This window comes from Neodiprion lecontei, chromosome 2, assembly GCF_021901455.1.
Source record: "Neodiprion lecontei isolate iyNeoLeco1 chromosome 2, iyNeoLeco1.1, whole genome shotgun sequence".
Lineage (NCBI taxonomy): Eukaryota > Metazoa > Arthropoda > Insecta > Hymenoptera > Diprionidae > Neodiprion > Neodiprion lecontei.
The window spans coordinates 13,957,337-13,981,895 of NC_060261.1; the positions used below are offsets into that span (position 1 = coordinate 13,957,337).

The window sequence follows — 24,559 nt, forward strand, 5'->3', positions numbered from 1 at the left end:
ATAAAATAAACCATCGTATGAGTGAAATCGAATGAATCTGCTGCATCTCCTAATCATATTAAAGCAATTTGAAATGGCGTAGCGATATATCCAAGCTTTTTACTTTAATCCTGCAATATGTTTGATTTTGATATTTTCAAAGAGATTAACGTAGCTTACAAATCGGTATAATTTTTCCCAACGAACCTTCTTAAAAACGAATTTGTAACTCAACAGAAAACACCCCAGAACCTATGTTCTGATTAAATAAAAGTTTCTCATAAACTGTAATTCTGAATATGAGGCGCTATCTAGTAATAATAAAATCATGCAGTATACAAGATAAGTTTGTCATCTACGATTCATACGATCCCTAACTTCACGAATACCTATCTACATCGTTTTCCGGTCTTGAAATTCAATTAATTGGCATGATCCATTCGTACATAATTTACCATCCAAGTTGTTTCGTACGGTTACAGTACGGATATCCTTGCATTCATGCCCGATAATACTTACCTATATATTAGTATGTACATAAAAGTTTTGCTCTACACTTTAGACTCTGCTGAATTTCGTTCGATGCGTTAAATTCAAGAAGTCATTTTGCGGGCAGTGAGGCGAGAGACACCGCCGACGAAATTGTCAGTCTTGTTCACTGCTCAGTTCTCCGACGCAAGAATCAGATAAACGGTCGAATAGCTTTTGACTTTATCACGTTCTAACAGTCAAACCGACAAACGACAGTTTCGTTTCACTTTTAAGAATGCGTAGGGAAAAATAGAGATGACATTATAGATTTCACTAATTAATTTCTATTTTCCATGCTTGAACGATTTACCTTTGAATTTTCTTTAGTCTATGAATTAAAAAAAGTCACACGCAATGAAAGGAAAGGTGAAAAAAATATTCAAATTCGTGTTTCTACAAAACTATTAAATTGGTAAAATATTTCTATTACATAGAGCTGTAACATGGCAAATAAAAATAAAATATGCCACTTTTTTTTTATTAACATGACTAAGCTACGGTAACACGTGACCTCCTGAAGTCTAGACTTTGTATTTGTTTGATTTTTGTGGGTACGAGCAGGGAGGAGAATATAACAAGTAAACAAAACTGAAATCACGTCGAAATTCGAAGCATTTTGTTGTATGACATGCGTCATCAGAATTTACATTTCAATTTGAGATGCACATTTTTTGGTTTTCGTACACTCGATAGTCCCTAGAATTGATTACAGCACAATTTCGTGTTATTTTCAATTAAACATTCGGCTAGAATCATTACAATCAATTGTAACTCTGAACTTTTTTGTTTAAATGCAAATAGGTGTGTCCCTTGTAACAATGAATAATATCACATGTACAACGCATAAATTGCATCTGCAGTTCTAAATAAACTCAATACGTTAGTAGAAAAAAAAAACAATTTGACCATTCGAAATACTTTTCGGGGGTTTCCGTGCTTGTGAATGTTTTCTCGGCGAGAGGATGCAGGTAGGCTATTTCCATCAATCTGTTATATATTGTATCCGTAACTCACGTAGGGTAGTCAGCCTGAAATACATCTCAGGTTGCCTCAGATTATTGAAACAGTGAAATCTCTTTTCTCGCCACGGGTTTGATAAGTGATTTTAAACAAAAATTGCTTGTTAAAATTTCTTCGTTATTACCTCTCTTTGGTGATCCATCAAAACAATTTTAAGATTCTTCCGATTACGTACTTTTACAGTGATTCTGTGTGCGAATGGAAGAGAATCGGTTTACACCGTGGTGAGCGAAATTTGATTGCAGCAGAACATCTCAATTTAATCAAAGGCTTGCCAAGATCCAAGGAAAATGCTCTTCCCATTACGTGAAATCAGCGAAATAATATACGAAATTGCTAAATAGCCAGGCTGGAATCTCTACCTCGCGTATGAAAAACACAGTTAATATAGGAACACTTATAGCAATATTTATCGGTTATACTCAATGTACAGTAGCTGCGCGATACCCGGACCGATGAACGAAGGAATAGCACTGAACAATGTATTATCTCTACTCAATGCAATTGAAGCCGTAGTTGTTATCCCTTGTATTTGCAATGGTTAGTTTTTGTACGATAAATGATTTATGTACGTGTGATATTCTCTATTGTAATGATGTCAGTTTGTCGCGAGAATGTGTTATAAGAGACGATTTTCTCAAGTCTATGTACAGTTTTATTTATTGCATTACTGGGGGAGGTTGAGGAGGACATTTTGACCAACGGGAAGATATGAGACTTGGCGAGAACGTGACAGCTGGTACGCAATGTCTTCGGCGGCTTCGATTCTCCTAAGCTCAACCAGACCGTCGCCAGCTTCGCCGAACGCTTTGGCAAGCAGAAGTGCGGCCTGTGCGTCACCTTCCGCGCTTATGACGGCTGCCTTCTTCTGTTGTTCGGCTTTTTCTACGAGGAAACGCGCCTTCTCCGCGTCCTGCTGAGCGACCTGCTTCAACTCAACAGCTTGCGTGAACTCTTTGCCGAATGTCAAGTGTGTCTGAAAATAAAATCATTCAAATCAAAGTTCGACATTGGCGAAATCGGGTGATATACGCCACGCAGGGCGGTACTTACAATTGAAATATCGTCCAGAATTACTCCGAACTGAGCAGCACGTTCCGTCAAATCTTCGTTAACTTTCTGAGATACCATTTCACGTTGAGTGATTAATTCCCCAGCGTCAAATTGCGCTACCACAGCCTTCAACACTTCGGTAGTAATTGATGGCAGTACTCGTTCTTCATAATCAACTCCAAGAACAGTATAAATTTTCGGCAGAGATTCTGGTATCGGCCTGAACAATATACGCAACGTGATATTCACATTTTGCAAGTCCTTACTTCCGGTAATGACTGGGACGTTTCTTGGGCGTGATCTAATGTCAAACATGATAGGTCTCTGAACCCAGGGAATGAAAAAATGCGTCCCTTCACCCACTACTGTATTCTTTACCCCGGCAAATCTATCGAATATTACCGCTCTGTACCCTCCGTCAACTGAAACACACATTAAATCATTGTAACACTTTTTTCCTTGCAATTATTTTCTTCAACAAGGTTATCCCTGAATTAATCACGAAATGAGGAAACTTTTACATTGGATGGAGTGGTGATTAAATCAAAGCATCAAATAATATTTCGTTAACAGTATTTTAGAACACAATTATCATCTCAACCGATTTGGATTTACGAGGTTGTTATCTGGAGTTTATCTGTACATGATTTGAAAATGCTAACACATTTTACAGTGAGAGACTCAGAGGCATAAGCCAGAATAAAATTTAAGTTGAACTTCAAACATCGTTCATCTATTATTTCAATAAACCTTAAAATTACATTATAAATTCCAGCTATAGCATAATAATATTAGAACTACGCCTGTCAGAGTCGTATTTCATCGTGTCAAGTTTATTGAAAATATAATCATAGGTATTTTACTTGGTGCATTTGACAACTCAGCAAATAGAGTATTGTGGACAAATAACAAAATGCAACAAACCATTATAAAGGGCAGAATTGACTACACCACCAACAAGAGCCACTCCAAGGCCCACCTGGCCGATCCTGTTGAATAAATTTGCTGCCATATTTTCGTAGCGGACCTGGATATAAAAAAACTTTATTAATTTTTATACTTTTGGACTGAACGTTATAAGAAATTATTGATTTATCATTTGTGAGAGTAAAATCTGATGTAACAGTAGCTTTAATTTATGTGTACCAAGTCTAACCTAAAAAAAGTTACATCTCACAGCTCAAGTTTGGTACAAGGGATTTTCTCAGTCTTAATTCTATACGCCTGTAAGAAAATGAAGTGAAACACAATACCTTGGGACACTGAGAATCACCAAAAATATTACAAAATATGTGTAAACATTGGGAAGATAACTCGTCGCAATTAAGCCGACCGGGCTCTTTTTAACCGGACAATTCTCAAGAATACTCGTGTGTCCATTTTACGTAATGCAACAATAAGAATATTGTGAAAAACAATGATTAAAAGTTGCCTGCATAATAATGAATTACTTACGTAATTGACGGCGTTTTCCGAGTCTTTTTATCAGTTTTTCTCCTCGTGCCGCGATGCTGGTCGATAAAGGAAAATGGATTCCGGCAATACAGCCTGCTGAAAGAACGACGAGCCGGCACAGGCGTAGGCTGCAGGCCGCAAAGCGATACCCTGATACTGCATAACCTCTCACTCCTCTATTGGCTCCTTCCACTCAATTGACTTCGTGATTGGTCAATTCTCCTGTCTCAAAATGCTCGCGAAGTGGGGGTAGACATCGCGTGTATTTCACTTGCCGGCCCGATATTCCGCTCAGATCGTGGACTGATTTTCACGCATGCGTGTGGTTGCTCGCAATCGTGCATATTCATACGCCTGCGCGTAGGCAGCATGCCATTCGTTTCGTAGAGAGTATGTGCCTATAGTACGGCGTGATTTTTTCACGCCTGGGGTCAGGCAATGCGCGACTCGTTGCATTAAAATTATTAAAATTGCTCGATATGCACCAGGGAAGCAAACCTTACACAGGTGTAGAAAGCATAGAAGACATCGTGCAGGGTAATAAGGAGCGTTACTTGCACCAGCACTTACATGTTCTGTTGGATAGAGCATACTACTAAGTATGTGCGCTTGTTTATGCAATTTCGTATTGTCGAATTCAATGAAAACTCGTGATAGGTGTAGACGAAAGCCGGTAGCGCTCGAAGCCAGATCCCTATCTTAGCAACTGCGGAGGCAGCCAACCACGTTCGAAAATTAATTCTTTGCACCTCAAATTACAAAAAACAAATATTCTTGAACCATTTTCGAATGATATTTTTTGAAACTGTCTGGAAGTTACATAAGATGGTTTCCAGACTATAATTATTTTTTTGTTTTTCAAGAAGAATCACAACCTAGTAATTGAGTTCACCCAATTTATCACCAGGATTTGTTAACAATGAGAAATCTTTCCAACAGTCTAATAACAATTGTTCCATTGATTTGTTTCATGTGAAAATTGTTATAAGTTCACTCCACAATAAAATTTTCAGATAAATCAGAATTGACAGATAATTCATTTAACACGTGGTGTGGCTAACAAGAAAAAGTTATATTGAGTATTTAAATTTGCGGAGCTGTACAAACCTTTAAACGGATAACGGTTTTCGCGCGAATAACTCCAGCCTTTACCTGTAGATGTTGAGATACCTCCATAAAACGACAATTCATTACTAACTTTTAGTAAGCACAGCCGCTCTTAATCTCCAGCGCTTCTAAATGCCCAAATGAGTTTTTATGAAAAGTAATTGCAAATTATACGTCTACCTCGTAACATCATGACTAAAACTGATTTTCTTTTCTGGGCTGTTTATTACAGTACTTACGTCTCTACCCGAATACCTTCTGTATTTTATCGCCAAAATTTCAGTAAAAATTCATGTGAACCAGGGTCACTACGCACTGAAAAATACTCCAAAAGTAAACGCGCCCCCGGGTGGGCTCGAACCACCAACCTTTCGGTTAACAGCCGAACGCGCTAGCCGATTGCGCCACGGAGGCGGTTGGGGTGGGAAAAAAATGTATTCAAATCCAATGTAGTTGTGTTTTTCAGTATCTTTGGTGATAGCCTATATGAAAACAAAATTGACGAAATGAAAGAAAAATGATTTACTCCAAAATTTACGGTTTTTTTTTCTTCTTTTTTTTGCATTGAATCTTGGTGATTGAAAAAGGAGATTTCCAATCTTTTGAAATCAAATTTAATTACACTGTTCCATTACAATATGACAATTTCTTAAGTATTTCGAAGTGATGAAACCAAAAATTAGCCGATAATGGGATGTGGTGTGCTACGCGACACAAAGATTCTAAAATCAGACAGTTGAACCAAATCGATGGAAAACAATTGAAAATTGCACATGGTGCTCATATTATCACATTTACATTGAAATACAATAATTTTTTCCGTTCGTAGACGTACCTTAAGTTCAATATCTTCAAATAGACTGACGTATAGATTGAATCGCTTTCATTAATCTAGAAATATATATAAACCTGCGATAATATTGTATCAAGTTATCTACGCCTTATACCCAATATAGCAACAAGAATTCACTGATCATAAATTGAACAATTCCTATTCTGATGTATGAGCGAATAAGATATTTCTTTCGCCAGATTAGATAACCGTAGACAAAATGATTACTCCGAATAATCATTTAGAATTTGTAAGCAGACAGTCGTCACCTGCAAGTATACACAGACCATAATATATTCCGTGTGTAAGAAAAAGGATCACGACATTTGTTTCACTTCCACTTTATACTTGCCCGAATTGTACTGTTTAATTGCCTATTATATCGTTCAGAATATCAATTTGGTGCTTACGCCGCTAGTTCCGAAATTAATTTGGATCGTCGTATTTGATTTTGGTCAGAAATTTGCAGCTGACAGCATTATTAACTGTGTAACTCCAACGATCAAAGCTAGCCGCTGACTAACTCGACTACACGTAGCTATTATAGATCGTACTGATTAGAGAAAAAACAGAGCCGTTGATAACACGCCGCGGTAGTGATAAAGGGTGTACGGACTGGTAGGAATATCGCGCCTATTCATCCAGCAGTAAAATCACAATTCACATTTCACATTTCACAGACAATAACAATTGTAGTCTTCACACAAGTGTCAAAGTGACTATTGGCAAAGTAAAAAAATGGAATAACACAGCTTTAAAATGGGTACACCAGCAAATAGTGAGAGTCGAAATTTTCCCTACACTTTGGTGAGTCATCTGCTTTTGATAAGTCATCGCAATTTTACATTTAACCCGAATTAACCTGTATTATAATGCAAAGATTCCGAGTAATTTATTCAATCTTTGTAATATTCAATCACTTTCTTATTTCACTTTCAAAAATAGGGTGACCACGTGTGGTTTTCAGCGGAAAAAACAGGTGAATTTGAAATACCATGGGGAGGCAAGATCGTCGCCATCAACAAGCACCAGGTCATGGTGGAGCACGATGCTGGAAAGGTAAAATTGCAGACGTAATTGAAGGCCTCTGTTTTCAAGAATCCGTGCAGAAATAACCTAAAATTAATCTTCGTCAGACACGTAACCTACAGTATAGGATGCATACTTATACATTAGATCATCATATTCGACGTTATTACTGATCAGATAAGCCTCACCTGATTACACATTCTTCAAGGATCAACTGTACTTCACCCATACATTGCCCTGCTCTTTACACATCGCTACTGTAGTTTGTAATAACAATTTCCATGTATAGTTGAAAACTAATTTTTATCCAGTACGATACGATTATCTAATCGTAGTTCAAATCATCAAATCATATTGTCTGTACCGCGAGGCGTTAATGTGATTTATGGCAGAGCTACATTTTCGGAATTCAGATTTAATTTTTAATCTGTCACAGCTTTTGCCAAAACAAAACCCGTACTGATTTCTTAGATGATCTCTTGTGCAGACAGAGTAGTAATCGTAATTATACAGTATCATCAAAAAAACGCCCTATCTTCATTTTCGGCATTTTGATGGACGGTCTCTTGACAAACATTGTCGCCCTTTAGGTTCCCATGAAAATAACGATGAGTCAGATCATCAAACCAATGCATGCGTCCTCCGTATCTGGAGTCGAGGACATGATTGAATTGGGAGATCTACAAGAGTATGCTATCCTCAAGAATTTACACGCCCGTTACAATAAGAACCTTATCTACGTAAGTTAGAACATCAAATATATGAGTTAATTGCCATATGTCCATTTAATGAATGCCTGAATGCATTTATATAAAAAAAATATATATATTTTTGTATACATCCAGACGTATACCGGGAATCTGTTGGTCGCAGTAAACCCCTACCAGGTCTTGAATATTTATACGAATCAAGAAATTGAGATGTTCAGAGGTAAAAAGTTGGGTGAAATGCCACCTCATATTTTTGCCATCGGCGACAACTCTTTCTCGCAGATGAAAGAATCTGGAGATGATCAGTGCATCGTTATCAGGTACAACCTCTAAGTTATCTTCATTCGATATGCTCAAACATTGATTGCATGATAACAAATACACTTGCGAAATACCAAATTGATGTTTATTCCAACAGCGGAGAAAGTGGTGCAGGAAAAACAGAAAGTACCAAATTAATTCTTCAATATTTGGCGGCCATAAGTGGAAGGCATTCTTGGATAGAGCAGCAAATTCTTCAAGCCAATCCAATTCTTGAGGGTAAAATTTTGATTTCTGGAAAATAATAGATTGTAGTAACAACAAACACGACGATGAAACGGTTGAACCAAAGTGTTTTGTAAATTGTTTCAGCATTTGGAAACGCGAAGACCGTTCGCAACGACAATTCATCTCGTTTCGGGAAATACATCGACATCAATTTTAACAAGAAGGGTGTCATCGAGGGCGCTCGTATCGAACAATACCTGTTAGAAAAATGCCGAATTGTATCACAGGCAAAAGGCGAGCGTAACTACCACATTTTCTACTCGATTTTGGCCGGCCTATCGAAAGAAGAAAAACAGAAATTAGATCTCTTCGACGGAGCGAAATACCAATACTTAGTTGAGGTACGAACACAACACCTAAACACCTACTTCTGTAGTAGGAAATTGTTTACTGACGCGTATAAATGATATCCGTTCCTTTTTCAAGGGAACGAAAATCATTTGCGAGGGTCGAGTGGATGCCGAAGACTTTTTGGAGGTACGGGCTGCTATGAAAGTCTTGACTTTCGACGACGATGAATTTTGGAACATCATGACAATACTTGCTGGCATATTGCACATTGGGAACATTACTTACAAGCCCGTAACAGTTGGTCAGTGTTGATATTACATTTCAATCCAATTCAAATATAATAGTAGCTAATGGCATAGCAAGGCCAAAGATTCAACAATGATTGTTTTTTTCTACTTTCTCAGCGAATATGGATGCCACGGAGATTACGGATATGAAAAATTTAAAAAGAGTCGCAAAAATTCTTGGTGTATCTGAACAAGGTGTTATTGATGCTTTTACAAAGAAAACAATATTTGCACATGGCGAACGAGTGGTAAGAATATTTGTACTGTTTTTAACTCATTCTTTGAATATTCGCTCATACTATTTTCATTTAATATAGGTAAGCAATTTATCGAAAGATCAAGCCACTGAAATGCGAGATTCGTTCGTAAAGGCGATCTATGGCCGGCTATTTATCATGATCGTTGACAAAATCAATGACACGATATTCAAACCAAAAGTATACACAAAAAACTCTATCGGTGTTTTGGATATATTTGGATTCGAGAATTTTGACAGCAACAGTTTCGAGCAGCTTTGCATAAATTACACGAACGAACATCTCCAACAATTCTTCGTTCAGCATATATTCAAAATGGAACAGCAGGACTACAGCAACGAGGGTATTTCTTGGCAGCATATCGAATTCGTCGATAATCAAGTTGTGTTGGATTTGATTGGGACGAAAGCGGTCAACATCATGGCACTCATAGACGAAGAAAGCAAATTCCCGAAGGTCAGTAATCGTATGATGACTGAACTCTACTGCTTACAGTAAAGTAAAACTAATGATCAATTAGCAATGTTCGAATTCTCCTTAGAAATGATGAACATTATGGTAATCATAATTTCGAGTATACGCGATTTAATAGGGAACGGACAAGACAATGCTGGCCAAAGTGCATCAAGTGCACGGAAAGAACGCTTACTACGTCAAACCGAAATCGGATACCATAGAATCATTCGGTATAAAACACTACGCAGGCACGGTTCTTTACCAGGTTGCCGGTTTCCTCGAAAAGAATCGAGACACTTTCTCCACCGATATGATTCAGCTGGTCTCCATATCGCAGAACACGTTCCTCAAGTCTCTCTTCACTGACGAGTTGTCGGGGACCGAACGGGACGGAAAGAAAAGATGGCCAACCCTGTCCTCCGAGTTTCGAAGCTCGTTGGAATTGCTGATGAGAACTCTGGGGAGCTGCCATCCGTACTTTGTCAGATGCATAAAACCGAATGAAGAGAAAAAGCCTCTGGTAAGTCATCGGAGGAAGAATGGACCATCTGTGTACGCTTCTTGCCGTATGAAACGAACAATACTTCCCGAATAATGTTACAGTTGTTCGATCGCGCTCTATGCTGCCGTCAACTGCGATATTCGGGCATGATGGAAACTGCGAAGATTCGTCGTGCAGGATATCCCATCCGATACAACTTCGTGGAGTTCGTGAATCGATTCCGACACCTCGCTCCCGGAATCCCACCATCTCACAAGGTAGATGTGAGAGAAGCTGCTAAACAAATTTGTATGAACACCCTCGGCAAGAGTGACATGGAGTACCAGATCGGACACACAAAGGTTTTCCTCAAGGACCAACAGGATGTCTTTCTGGAACAGGAAAGGAGTCGAGTGCTAGCTAAATACATTTTAATCATTCAAAGAAACATTAGAAGATGGATATGCAGAAGAAGGTAAGCAATTCTGGACAACAGTGGGCGTCGAAAACACAAAAGAACTTCCAAATTGTTCTCATGTTTCATTGAAATCTCGTAATAACGAAACTTCAATCCGCTCCTGCAGATATTTGAGATTGAAGAACGGGACTATTCTAATGCAGAGAGTACATCGTGGCAATGTCGTCCGGAAGCGGTACACCATCATACGTACCGGTTATCTACGCCTGCAGGCTCAAATTCGATCTCGACAGTTAACGCATGCCTTCAAACTCAAGAGGAAATACATCATACGTATTCAGGTAATCATTTATATAAAACAAAACGTACGCAATAGTTTTATGGAACCGTTTCACATTGTTAATAACGAAAATCAGCTACAACTGATATCGCTTAATTACTTCTCGTTCTCACTGAATATCGCAAGTGTTTCGTTTATTATAAATCACATTCTTCTGTTTGTTTAAGGCAACGTGCCGTGGTTACCTCGTCCGAAAACTGTGCATCGAGAAATCTCAGGTACGTATTAATGCCATTTTAACTTCTACCGAGAGCCCAAAGCATCCAATTCGTTATACCTTCTCTCACCCATGTGTACATTTCTTTCATACGATGTGCGATTTAACTCATAAATTAGAGGGACTCAGATGCTAAAATCTGATTTTCTAAGTTTATTCTTTTTCCAATCTATGCCATAACCAGGACCGATGTACATCACGGAAGGCCGCACGAAGCACTAAGTCGTTTGGCACGGACTGTTACTGCGGCATTTTCAGATACATTTCGAATATCTTTACTAAATGTTCAAAAATATTGTAGTAAACACGCATACGTATAAACAATGCATGCATCGACATGGACAAATTTTCTCCCTTTATAATTACTCCGGAAAAAGACTGATTTTAAGTCAGCAAAGTTATGTATCTTCCACGTTGAAGGTCGTTCAATTCTATTTCGAAGGTAGAGCAAATCTGTGTCCATCAAATTAATCCATATAAGAGTACAAATCATATAGCTCGAGATTACCGGCAAATCCTATTAAAAGAGTACCAACTACTTGTGTTGAAATATTTAAAAAATAGTGGAGAAAGAAACGTGCTCTGGAACTGGAAGGCATCCGCAAGGAGGAAGAATCGCAGCTAAAGGCATCGGGAAACAAGCAGTACAAGGAAATAGCGGATGTCAATCATCAACAACGTCTTGTAGAACTCCAGAAAGAATTAGCCACTTTTGAAAAGATAGATCCCGAATCAGTAAAAGAGCCTGATCAGGTTGGGGAAAACAACATCGACAACATCTTCGAATTTCTTGAAAAAGAACCTAGACATTCCGTTTCTAAGAAGCCAACTGGGGAAATATTCGGTGTATGTATTCAAACAGTAAATCATAATTGTAAATACGTTAATAGGCAGTGTAGATACGGTCTTCACATTTTTATTCTATTCGTACAGGACCTCGTAAAAACGAAAGCAGAGAGCAACGAGGATAATGATGTTATCGAAATTCCCGAAGACGACGAGGAAGAGCAAGAGGATCTCACCGAGTACCAATTCCGAAAATTTGCAGCCACCTACTTTACAGCCAGTATCCTTCCACAGTACTCTAAGAGGCCCTTGAAGCATTCTCTGTTGGACCTTCCGTTTCCACACGACCAATTAGTACGTTAAAAATTAACAAAACGTAGACATGAAGCATTCTAATGCTAACAAATTTTCTTCAGGCTGCCCAAGCACTATGGATAACTATACTGCGGTTCATGGGAGACCTCCCAGAGCCAAGAAACGCTACGGAGATCGTCGATAACAAACCGGTCATGAATACCGTCTCGGAAACGTTGAGGAAGGGTTGGAGCAAGAGCAAAGAATATCAAGATCTCTACAGAAATGAAGAAAGAAAGCTGATTCACATGACCCTAAAGAAACAGAACAAACTCAACGAAGATATTAGAAAAGGCAAATATTTATCGTTGCATTCACAAAACTTACTACTACTGAGATGTGATTGTCACGTAATGTAAATTACTCTACCAACTTCGGCAGGTATCGTCAACGATGAATATGGTAACCAAGAGTATCAATTGTGGCTGCAACGCAGAAGCACAAACCTTGAGAAGCTGCACTTCATCATAGGCCACGGAATCCTACGACCTGAACTACGAGACGAAATCTACTGTCAAATTGTTAAGCAACTAATCAACAACCCGACCAAAGCCTCTCATGCCAGAGGTTGGATCTTGCTTTCGCTCTGCATCGGATGTTTCGCACCATCTGACAAATTTATCAATTACTTACGAGCATTCATTCACATCGGACCCCCGGGATACGCTCCTTACTGTAACAAGCGTTTGGTAAGGACGTACCGAAACGGGACGAGAACTCAGCCTCCAAGCTGGATTGAACTCCAGACAACCAAACTCAGGAAGCCGATTCTGCTGACGGTCACTTTCATGGACGGAAACTCGAAAGTTATTGAAGCTGACTCCGCAAGTACTGCCGAAGAAGTCATAAACACTATAGCAAAGAGCGTTACTCTCAAAGATACCTTCGGTTTCTCACTATTCGTCACTCTGTATGACAAAGTGTTATCCCTAGGGGCTGGAAAGTAAGTATACGCGTAATCACTTGTACCTGAAACGTGATCGGATATATTCATATGTTCCTGCTTTTACTTTAGGGATCATGTAATGGACGCAATATCGCAATGTGAACAATACGCCAAAGAACAGGGACAGCCGGAGCGAAGCGCACCTTGGAGGCTGTTCTTCAGAAAGGAGATATTTGCACCTTGGCACGATCCAGGTCTAGACAAAGTTGCCACCAACCTCATTTACCATCAAATTGTCCGGGGTGTTAAGTACGGAGAGTACAGATGCAGCAGTGTAAGTAACTATTTGTGAATAGTTACAACGATAGACGTAAACTGCTGCTTTATCTCTTCAGGAAGGTGACATCGCGATGTTGGTTGCCCAACAGCTTTACATTGACCATCAGAAGAATTTCACTAATGAAAACGTGAAGACAGCTCTGCCTATATATATACCAAATCACCTACTTCAAGGAGAGCATGTCTTACCAAAATGGGAAAAACTGGTCATCGATGCTTTCAATAAGGTGATGTACCAATTTGTGATTTCTTTCACTTCAGCACATTGTTTTCTTTCTTGAATGAGTGAAAATGAACGTAATCATTCTTTATGTTATTCTCAGAATCTCAACGTCATTGAAGCGGTACCAACAATTCATGCAAAGGAAGACGTCGTCATGTTCGCAAAATTGACTTGGCCTATTCTTTTCTCACGATTCTACGAAGCAAAGCGCGTTTCTGGGCCAGAACTGCCACAGGACAACATCATTATCGCAGTCAACTGGACTGGCGTATATTTTGTGGATAATCAAGAACAAATGCTTCTAGAATTATCTTATCCTGAAATATCTGAGATTTCATTTCAAAAGTAAACAAATCGTCATAGTCATGAATCATGTAATGCTGACGAGGGTGAACAATCTTGGAAATCTGTTACAGAATCAACGGAAGTTCGATAGAAAACTTGGTATTAGCTACCATTCAAAGAGAAGAGTTCATCTTCCAAAGTGCTGATGCTGAAGATCTTGCCAACCTAGTCAACTTCCTGATTGACGGGCTCAAGGAAAAATCACAATATGTCGTTGCCACGCAAGATTACACTAGTACAAGTAAGTGTATAAAATTATTGAATATTAAAGATTGACCAAAAATAATTATCTAATCTGTCCAATAGACGAAACACAATCCTTTTTACCCCTGAAAAAAGGAGATCTGATAAAGTTGACTGGTGGCTGTAACGGTTACACTATCATGACTTCACCTTGGGGCTACGGCGAATGCCGCGGATCACAGGGAGACTTCCCGTCAGAATACGTCTACGTCTTACCAACGCTTAACAAACCTACGGAATCTATAATTGTGAGTTGATCCGCGCTCATAGGCTTAGCAACTATTTACTCAACCGTGGTGAAAATGCCGAATAGATGAATGTGTCCCTGCATAGCGAACTGTTCAGACTCTGCTCTCTTTGTCCGGTCTGCGTCTAGATCTAAACTTATCCATATTCCGAATAGATACCTATACAGACCGGAAACAAAAACTGTATGGGATGCCAGAAGATTCTGTAAGGCACGGATGCACCTATCCATCATCTCATACGGTTTTTGTTTACGGCATGTATAGAGACCTATTCGGATCTCGTGCATATGGATGAGTTTACCAATATACAATATACAATAAAATCCGAATAGATCTTTATAAAAACAGGACCGATTCACTAATTCAGCATTTTTACCAGGAAGATTTTGCTAATTTTGAATGATTTTTTTTCAGGATATCTTCAAGACAGACTTTACCGGAGATGAATACAGCCACAGGCATCAAACGTACGCGTCGTTGCCACGTACAAAGAAACATACCCTGATGAAATTTGCTAGCGAGCATTTCAGAGAAAGCTACAATGTTCCCATCCCGCGTAGTGAGACTGGAGCTATTTCTACTGCTCGACGAAGTGCGCCAGAAGTTCTCTGGAAACACACGAGAGAACCAATGAAGGCACCGCTGTTGGCCAAACTTGGAGAAAGAACTGACGTCGCGCAGGAGGCCATTGGAATATTTACAAATATCTTGAAGTATATGGGAGATCTTCCAAGTCACAGGCAACGCATCGGAACAGAATATACGAACCAGATATTCCGCGCGCCTCTGGAACACGTGAGCACTTATTTTCTATAGTTTAATCCGAATTTTTGGTATTACGCTCATTTTCATACTAGATGAGTTTCATATTTTTCTCGGTAATATATTTGACCATGTAATCTGTATGATTCTCAGGAACCTCTACGCGACGAAGTCTATTGCCAATTGATGAGGCAGGTGACCGAAAACCGTATACGGCTTAGTGAAGAACGTGGCTGGGAACTAATGTGGCTGGCTACTGGAGTCATGACTTGCAGTGGCCCGGTTCACAGGGAACTCACTCAATTCTTATCCTCTCAAAAGAATCCAATGGCTGCCGAATGTCTTAACAGGATAAACAGGACAATGAAGAGCGGAAATAGAAAATACCCACCATACCTTTTGGAAGTGGAAGCAATCCGATTTAAGAGTATGCACATATTCCACAAGGTGTACTTCCCTGATGATAGCGACGAGGCCTTCGAGGTTTGATAATTTTTTCTTCTTCTCCTACAGAACCTGTCCTTGTGTTGTAATGCTTGAATATATAATTGACGCCTTACACTATCATGAGACTCATAAAAAAATGTATCTTCAGGTTCACTCCTCTACCAGGGCAATAGACATCTGCAATGATATTGCTGACAGATTGAAATTGAAAAGTACCGACGGTTTCAGTCTGATCGTCAAGATAACGGACAAGGTCTTTTCTGTGCCGGAAAACTACTTCTTCTTCGATTTTGTCCATGAGTTGACTGAGTGGATGAAACAGTCAAGACCGTCGCGATCTACGGCGCCGATACAAGTTCAGTATCAAATATTCTTCATGAAGAAGCTCTGGACAAACGCTGTACCAGGCCGAGACAGAAACGCAGATACCATTTTCTACTATCACCAGGAGATGCCGAAGCTATTAAGAGGCTACCACAAGTGCGACAAACTTGACGCTATTAAACTTGCCGCGCTCATCTACAGAAGCAAGTATGGCGATAGCCGGACGGAACTTCAAGAAATCTCGTAAGCTTTATTTCCGGTGAAAAAATTCAAATTAGATGCGGTTTGATCACTACCTCAATATGATGTTTTAGGCAAAAACTTCGAGAATACATTCCTTGTGACCTTCTGAAGCTGCTCAGTCCAAGTGATTGGAAGAAGTACATCGTTACAAGTTACAGTCAACAGTCAGGTACGATAATGCGTATTTTTCTTTGATAGAAAATGTGATTAGATGTAGAAATGCTGAATGTGAATCTGGTAGTCCTGACTTTACAGACATTATAAAAGCGGTTGTTATAATCAAGTGGACTTAAAATTGCAGGTATGAGTGCAGACGATGCTAAGATACAATTCCTGCAAATCATTTATGAGTGGCCCACTTTTGGATCGGCGTTCTTTGAAGTCAAGCAAACAACGGAACCAAATTTCCCCCAGTTCGTTATTATTGCTATAAACAAATCGGGTGTAAACGTAATACATCCTCAGTCGAAGGATATCTTGGCTGTATATCCGTTCACAGAACTGTCTAATTGGTCGTCTGGAAATACTTACTTCCACATGGCTATCGGAAACTTTATGAAAGGCTCAAAACTGCTCTGTGAAACGGCGTTAGGATATAAAATGGACGATCTAATCTCATCCTACATAAATTATATGCGCAATAATCAAGAAAAACAGCGTACTAATCTGCTAGACTTTGACACCATATTGTGATACCTTTGCGAACGTCGGACCCAACATGAATTTCCACTTTAAAGAATGGCGGCACTGAGTTACGGGGCATCTCATACTTAGGTAAGGAAAATATTATTGGTACATCAAAATAATAAAGCGCAGCTTGTACATTAAAAACCATCAAATTTATTCTCTTATCATAAATAATTTCATACAGTACGACTTAAAACTATTGATATACATACCAAATTCGCATTACTTATGAATAAGATATAAGTTTAACTATAAATTACTGGAAACATTTAAAACATCCGTTTATCCAGTTGAAATGCGTGATTTTTCGGTTGTAGAACTCTACCTTCGCGGGAATTTTTTCCGACTTTTCGATTTAACTTTAGGCATCGAGGGTGTACACTTTTGCCATGTGATACTTATGCTTTCCATCCAAATGTCCACAGAGACCCATCACTTTTCCCTGAAGGTGTTTTTCCATCATCAACATAACTGATATTCCGGTCCATTCGACAGTGAATTCGGCATAGGTTGTCTCAATCAGCAAACGGTTGTAGTGCCAAGCGGTCCTATAATTTCGATAACGAATACGCTTGTGAGAATACGCGTATAACCAAATGAGCCATGGTCATTTCCATGGAGTTTCGTTCACCAGATTTCGTTTTACCGCTTGGTAACTTACCGCAGCACATAGTCCTCGTCCTCAGGAACGATTACGCCGTTTTCGTGATCAATCACCAGACCATCAACAATCACTTTAGGACCAGAGGAAGAAGGAATGGCTTCTATCGTGTGGTTGGCGATGCTCATCATCATACCAAGCTTTTTAGATTCGATAGACTTTACGAATACAGCAAATAAATGATCTACGTGATCGCCGGTTAGCAGAGTCCATTCGCCAGGAACGACGATCTTGTGAACGCCACCATCAGCATCCAGCAAAACATCAGGATAAATAGTACAGAATTCTATTGGTAAAAAAGAAGAAAAATTTTAGAGCTCAGTTGTTATTGCATCAAAAGTTTCTCAAATAACGTGCGATTCATCAATCATTTATACGTATATCTAATATTTACTTACTCAAGTTTTTTTCTCTTATATCATCAAGGAAAGACGAAGAAAACAATGTATTCTCCATCAGATAGGTCCAACCTTCATCGTCATCTTCCTCAATACCGGTATAGATCTCTCCGTATGTTGGGTTAAGTATGGTTAAATTGAGGAATTTGTCGTTCATAGAATATTCCATTGAAACCTCTATATGTCCTGGTAGTGATTTACGAGAGATGTCGTATGTAAGGTATTGTAATGAATCGAGCCGCAGGTAGTCAAGGAACAAATACATCCCAGACAAAAATTCACCCGAAATCTAGAATGAAAACATTATAGATAACTTGATGGTGATGACAATTTACCATTAATTTAAATTTCAACATTAGCTTCCAACTTACATTCGCGTAGGAGATCGAATAAATGTATTTTCGTAGTGTTGTACGTTGAATTGTTTCACTCAAACAATTTGGTGTTCTGGGAATTATCGAAGTCTCAGCGTAAAGATATGAAGGGTTATCAACATCTTTTTGGCATAAGCCATAATCCTTGGCGTTTTTATACCCTTCCCTTTGTTCGTCTGAGAGCTGAGCTTTTCCGGTAATCATAACTGATATCCCATCATCGACACAGGCATCGTCTTCGGTTTCTCCAACGAACAACGTCAAGTTTGTATACGACTTTTGCTTCGTGAACTGAATCTGATCGAAAGGATCGATTTGTGTTGTCGGATAGCTGTTGTAATTATCCAGGCAAATCTGAAATTATTAATTTGTTGTCATCAAAATTAAAAAAAAAAAAACTGGAAATAGTCATACTGCGCATACCTTGAGGTTCTTTTGCCCCGGTATAATTCTCGTCACGTGGAGTCGCAGATGATCGTTGACGTGCCCTTCGGGCGAACTGAACTGGCCCTTTACAGTCCACGTCTGACGAGGGGCTTTCGTTATAGCTGCTGTGGTTTCAAACGTTGCATCGAAACGATACTTTTCAGCAGGGAACAAGCTCAACTTTTTCGAGATTGGTATGTCATGGTCGAAGTGCATGCTAACTGTGAACTAAAAGAGGTACTCCATTATACATGTTTCAGAAAAAATTCATCGCTCTACCGTCGATCTTATCAAGATTCGGAAAAGGAATTGAATTTGATTGGTCAGATAATTTACTAACTTCGGAGGTAGGATAAACAGCACTGGGTTCCACTTTCACAATGTATCCACACATCCCCCGTTCGGGATAGTTAAGTGTGTAAAGGTAGTATTCTCGTAGTGTGGCAAGGACAAATATTCCATCATCGTACCTGAAGCAATATCAGAGGTAGTAATGATGTTAGTAATTGAAAAAACTAAGATTGTGTGAAAGACAAATGAAACTTACCAGAAATTTTCTTGGGAATCATCCAACATGTCTGTCAACAGTTTAAACTGATAGCCTGGTGCGACGTCTCTCTCGCAATTATATTCGTTAACACTGAAACTCAGTCCCGTATCTTTCGAGTCGTAATTGAGTAGTGTTGTATTTTTTCGGTAGCTTGAACCCTTGGAAACAAGCTCGATAGGGTGACAACTTGGACAATGCTGGTGGAGTATGCCTTGTTCTGCATCCATAACAAGTACGTAATTTCTTATGTCTAATCGCACACCAGTAACGGAATATTGGGTTAAGGGCAGCCTGGGGAAAATCAGCTTCAGGCTTGCAGTTTTCAAGTTCAACCCAATGCTCATCGCGAATGGTAGACTGACCTCGAAGGCTGATACTCGTCGAACAGCATGCCAAGTGTCAATAATTGGATTGTAGACTTCCATGGAATAATAGCCATCGCGCCAGTCCCGTAGCACAGCTTCTATTTTCATGGCAATCAGAGCAGAATCTTCGAATCCTGTGACTTTTCCTTGTAATGCCATGACGTGTGGAACTTTGTTGTAAAAAAGAGTTGGCAGGCCAAGATCATTCGGCACCTGCATGGCATAAAGCTCATCAAAGGTAATATCTTGCAAACCAAGTTTCATATCTTGTGCCATTCTGATCAAATGCGTTAACTCTGGTTTTCCTGAAAACGTATCTTCATCGTAGTATCGGACTAATACTGTGCGTCCCTGAACCATGACCATTACTTCGATATGGATCGGTTTATTACGAGGCATGTCTTGGCTGGCCCTTTTTAACAGGGCTTCTATTTTTTCCGTATGCAAATGCGGTTCTTTTAAATCATTATCCATAATGTCATCGACAATATCAAATTCGAAACCCTCTACGCGAATCCAAACCTGCATTTATAAGAATATTGTTCTACACATAATTTAACTAACAGACAAGCATGGTTTTGCGAAGCTGATTATTTGGTAGACACTTACCGACACAGCGTTGACAGGTTTGCGTCTTTTTATTATATCATACTCAATGAAGGCGGCAGTAGGCGCGCCGTTCTCTTCACCGTAAGCAATGAAAACCTTGGCAGCCTCTCCAAATCCAAACTTCTTATTTTCATAATCGATTTCGCTGAAACCGGTCAGAGTGTCAGAATTTTCTCGTACAGTGATGACGCGCAGGATCTGGGCTGCCTTTTCCTTTACAGGTATCAAACAAGGATTGGCTGAATGTGCTAAACTCTTTATGGTTGTGTAATAATGATTATATAAATGTTCATTTTTCTCCTCGGTCATGAACCAATACAGCTGCATCAAACGGTCTATTCGGTGTGATTTTTCAAGCAGAATATTATATGCCCAAATTCTGATGCTCAACATTAACTCGGTATCGGCCATAAGGGGCCAAAAGAGGTCATCGATGTATTCTGTCGCAAGAGGGGCTCTCCAGAAGACCATAATTGCATGGAAACGAATGTACTCCGGCTTCTTGGAGACCTTCAAGTCACCGCGTACAATTGGTTCTAAAAGTTTGTGTACGTCGCCAATCTGAATATTCCTCATACCATAAATGTAGACCAACTTCATATCGAACGACGTTTCACCTGTTAAGCAATTTTGATACAGTGTCCTAATTTAAACAGGTTCAATCTATCTCTTTGTATCAGTAAACCAGAGGGACTGCACATGACCAGACTGCAAACCTAAAGCAGTACTCATTACATCAGACTTACACGATACTCACTCATAACATGATCGAAATAGTGATTCACATATTTGCTGACCAGTGCCGGATTTAGAGTATGATAGTATTTCTGATGCTTGTGCGTTTTGTAAATCATAGTTGCGAAGGTGAGGATTCCAGCTTTACGGACGTCCAATGGTACCTCAGATCCCAAACTCATAAGGTCTTCCATTTCGACCAACAACTCCTCCGTCGGGAAACGGATATAGTTTGCCAGCTTGCCCAGCATAGAAAGAGCAATCATTTCTTCGATTTTGCCATTACGGATGTTGTTTCGAGTGAATAAAGTAGTAGCATTAGTCCCAGCGTAAGGAACCACGTGTAGAAAGAGCTTTCTAAATTAAATTAATTATTGTGACAGTCATTTTTCGATAAAATAACAACTGCATTAAAAACACTTACGTAATAGTCTCGTTCCTCTCGAAACCTCCACCAGCGATATTTTTTAAAACTTCTTCAAGTGATGGGACGTCCATTAAAGTTATCACATCTAAAATGTGGTTCATTTTTTGACCGTGCTCCGCTTCGGGTGACACTATTTCAACATTATTTTTCAACATATAGTCAGCAGCTTCTTCAAGCAATTTTATCAACTTTGTCACCAAAATCTCGAGATTGACAACATGACGTCCGTAGGTATGGTCTATACCGGCATCAACGGCGTAAGTACTTCGTGACTTTTCGAATGCTATGTCACTCACAGTTATTGCTGTTTGTATGTCAAATTTAGCCAAGGAAATACTGTCCAGTGACTCAACTGATTCAAGATCGATAGTCTGACTGTAAAGAATGGAAGTATAATGAACAAATAGCTACACGTAGTAGTAACACGAAGTGACCATATTCAAGAAAGCGAAATCTCTTACTTAACAAGAATGTAATGAGCCTCAGATTCAGTTCTCCATGGGAAATAGTTCAAGACTCCATGGGCGTGCACAGTTTTAATAAGAAGGTGATCGCCGTTATTTTCAATCTGAAAGACTCTTCGACTAACAGCATTCACATCTTCCTACAAAGAACAAAAAAATCAAAATTATACTTGCGATTCCGTAGGTTTACAAGTCAATGTAGAATTTGTCACCTGGGTACCCAACTAGCGTTTTATTACCTCTACCGGAATAAGACAACCTTGAAATTCCTGAGAATCAAAGGTGTCTTGATCAAATTTGGTACAACTCATCGGATCCATGTTTTTTGTTACAGTGAAATGCTTTTCTCCGAGCATTTTCGCTCCTTTGAGATTGTAGGTAACGGAACACTCACCATACACAGTATTCTGGTAAAGATAATACAAAGTAAGTATTCAATCGTGAAGATACGTTGGGAGATTATTACGGGAGTAATAGTTATAACCTACCTCGCGAGTTACAAAAAGGTGCGATTTAATGGGCGTCTCAAGTTTCATGGCCGATACGTCCAACTGGAGTATGGAAACGATTGATTTTTTCATATTTACAGACCATCCGGCCTCATGCTCATTCACCAAGAGATTTTTCACCTAGGATTAAAAAGATTAAAGACTTTCAAAACTAATGGTTAAAATGGATAATTTCAAGTCTTAATTTCACCTTAAGATGACATTTGAAAGTACAAATTTGGAAGACCAGCGGTGTAATTCTTATGTACCTTGCCATTGTCGTCGAAGACAACGATAAAGGGATCGTTCAGAACTCCAGCAATGTCGGGAAGAGGGAGGAAATTATTTTCGATTTTGTCGGAATGACTTATGGCACCATTTCGGATACCATGAGTAACATTGAGACTCATGTAAAAGGCATTCTTCAGGCTCTTATCGCCAACCTCAGGTGTCACATGCAGAAAACCAGCGATCGCGAATTGCGAAGCAAAGGGCGTCGATTCAAAAGTACCCGCTTTGACGTCCGCATAGTACCTGTAAGTCGTGATCTTGCCCTTCGGGAATAGTGCTATTCAAAACGAAATATTGCAACAACTTAATTTAGTCATTGAAAGCAATGCGCCGAGATACTTCTCGCAGATCTGATTTCTTACCTGGTAACGCGTTTGTGAAGCTAAGGCAGGTAAATAGCCCTAAAACATAAAATACGTTATCGGTGATGGAATTTTATGCAAGCGTCCCCCAACAGTAAAACAGTATGCAAGATCAACCAGCTTATATCGCGTTTAAATTTCTATATAATGAAGAGTTTTAAAGATAATTCTATGATCCCAAGTAATACCATTCAGAATGAAAGTTATTCTCAAATTATTCTAACGAAGATTTCACACAGGCTAAGAATTAAGAAGTATAATCTTCTTACTTACCAATGACCAGTTGCAGCAAGTGCCCCATGATGAGGGACTGACATTTTTCGCCCTCCTATTCGACTCTATATATAGTAATCAGCAAAGTTTGCCGTGAATCCACATCAACTCGCGATTGGCGAGACATATTTGTCGATAACCTTAATGACATCTCTACAAGTCATCGGCATTCGATACAACCATATCTCCCGTCGATGGGTGTGAGTATGCAATTAGCAGTTCCAACACGTGTGATTCTTAGCCACCATAGACATTTTCGTATGCATTCATTCGAATAGCGACGGAACAGAATTTTGTAGTTGATTAATCAGTGTCGCGACAACTTGCTGAATATTCTTCAATTGGTGAAAATTAGACTTTCAGCAAATTATTTGTCGGAGTTCAGATCAGACAATTGTTGAATTTTGCGTTGGGTTTCAAAACATTATAGATCCATTGGACATACCTTCATTGAAATTTATCGAACTAGACTAAAAATATTTTCTGTCATTTTAATAAGAAACATTCAATACATCAGGATTTTCCACAAGTTTTGGATTGTTTGTCAACCGTTGACCGTTGGAGCACAAAAAGTGGTAGATATGCTACATATGAATGACTTATCGTCCGCCAAGTGGTAATAATAATCAAATCTTGTAACCATGATAATAATTTTGTTACACAACTATTTTCACTCGTACATAAAACGTTACTCATCATACATGGACAAATTACAGATCTACGCACCCGTTACGAACTCCGAATATTTTTCTTTCGTGATTGATAAACAAAACTATATAGGTTAGCAAGTAATGAAATTTGCGAGATAGCTGTTGTTAGGGAAAAGTTCATCTCGTTTGACCAATTTCAACATCATGCGACTTAAGGTCACGATTATCATTTAATTTAATTGCTTTAGTACCATGTGTAATCAGTGCAATTAATTCGGGGTTTCATCGGTGAAATTAATCATGATGAGTGCCGTATTCGAATTTTCTCCAGTAATTTGTTTCCCCTCCCCCTATGCCCGGTGCATTTCATACATTTTAGATAAATCGGTTAAAATCGCTGAAATGATATTGCGTTGGGAAAAAGTATTTTCAATTATTTTTCAAATCGGGGTAGACTGTAATCTCGCGGAACAAGGCTGTTACATAATCACGATCGGATTTCACTTCAGGTAAGCTTGTTCGATCGTTTAATTATGTTTCTCGCCTTGTTCTTAAAATTTTACGTATCATGCATACTTGGTATATTT

General features: G+C 39.1%; 3 protein-coding genes and 1 non-coding gene across 5 annotated transcripts; 1 reads left to right on the forward strand and 3 right to left on the reverse strand.

The window, feature by feature from the left end:
- Positions 1 to 894: 894 nt before the first annotated feature.
- On the reverse strand, positions 895 to 4,192 carry LOC107224424 (protein l(2)37Cc). Of its 2 annotated transcripts, none has more exons than XM_015664506.2 (4): positions 4,039 to 4,192; positions 3,508 to 3,610; positions 2,584 to 3,005; positions 895 to 2,506 (listed from the first exon to the last, which is right to left on the reverse strand). In XM_015664506.2, exons 2-4 carry the CDS (start codon positions 3,593 to 3,595, stop codon positions 2,198 to 2,200), a joined length of 819 nt encoding a protein of 272 aa, XP_015519992.1. In that variant the 5' UTR covers positions 3,596 to 3,610; positions 4,039 to 4,192; the 3' UTR covers positions 895 to 2,197. The 2 variants fall into 2 exon arrangements, with proteins under 2 accessions (XP_015519992.1, XP_015520067.1); XM_015664581.2 differs by lacking the exon at positions 4,039 to 4,192 and adding an exon at positions 3,837 to 3,977.
- A 1,293-nt stretch (positions 4,193 to 5,485) lies between these two features.
- Trnan-guu lies at positions 5,486 to 5,559 on the reverse strand. The gene has a single exon. It is a non-coding gene; the product is annotated as a tRNA-Asn (tRNA).
- A 676-nt stretch (positions 5,560 to 6,235) lies between these two features.
- LOC107224108 (myosin-VIIa) lies at positions 6,236 to 17,043 on the forward strand. The gene is made up of 27 exons (XM_015664077.2): positions 6,236 to 6,784; positions 6,923 to 7,036; positions 7,597 to 7,746; positions 7,852 to 8,036; positions 8,135 to 8,256; positions 8,350 to 8,606; positions 8,692 to 8,857; positions 8,961 to 9,091; positions 9,161 to 9,556; positions 9,693 to 10,076; positions 10,160 to 10,512; positions 10,622 to 10,796; positions 10,963 to 11,013; positions 11,577 to 11,858; positions 11,946 to 12,152; positions 12,215 to 12,446; positions 12,534 to 13,095; positions 13,168 to 13,372; positions 13,434 to 13,604; positions 13,701 to 13,945; positions 14,017 to 14,186; positions 14,252 to 14,436; positions 14,851 to 15,231; positions 15,352 to 15,681; positions 15,794 to 16,212; positions 16,284 to 16,381; positions 16,514 to 17,043. Exons 1-27 carry the CDS (start codon positions 6,737 to 6,739, stop codon positions 16,903 to 16,905), a joined length of 6,411 nt encoding a protein of 2,136 aa, XP_015519563.2. The 5' UTR covers positions 6,236 to 6,736; the 3' UTR covers positions 16,906 to 17,043.
- Positions 17,044 to 17,218: 175 nt separating this feature from the next.
- LOC107222137 (vitellogenin-3) lies at positions 17,219 to 23,353 on the reverse strand. The gene is made up of 16 exons (XM_015661409.2): positions 23,323 to 23,353; positions 23,050 to 23,088; positions 22,666 to 22,964; positions 22,397 to 22,537; positions 22,148 to 22,315; positions 21,906 to 22,048; positions 21,442 to 21,819; positions 21,040 to 21,374; positions 20,283 to 20,899; positions 19,306 to 20,195; positions 19,099 to 19,228; positions 18,756 to 18,986; positions 18,330 to 18,686; positions 17,959 to 18,247; positions 17,561 to 17,846; positions 17,219 to 17,447 (listed from the first exon to the last, which is right to left on the reverse strand). The coding sequence occupies exons 1-16, from the start codon at positions 23,348 to 23,350 to the stop codon at positions 17,261 to 17,263; spliced, it is 4,518 nt and encodes a 1,505-aa protein (XP_015516895.2). The 5' UTR covers positions 23,351 to 23,353; the 3' UTR covers positions 17,219 to 17,260.
- Positions 23,354 to 24,559: the final 1,206 nt, after the last annotated feature.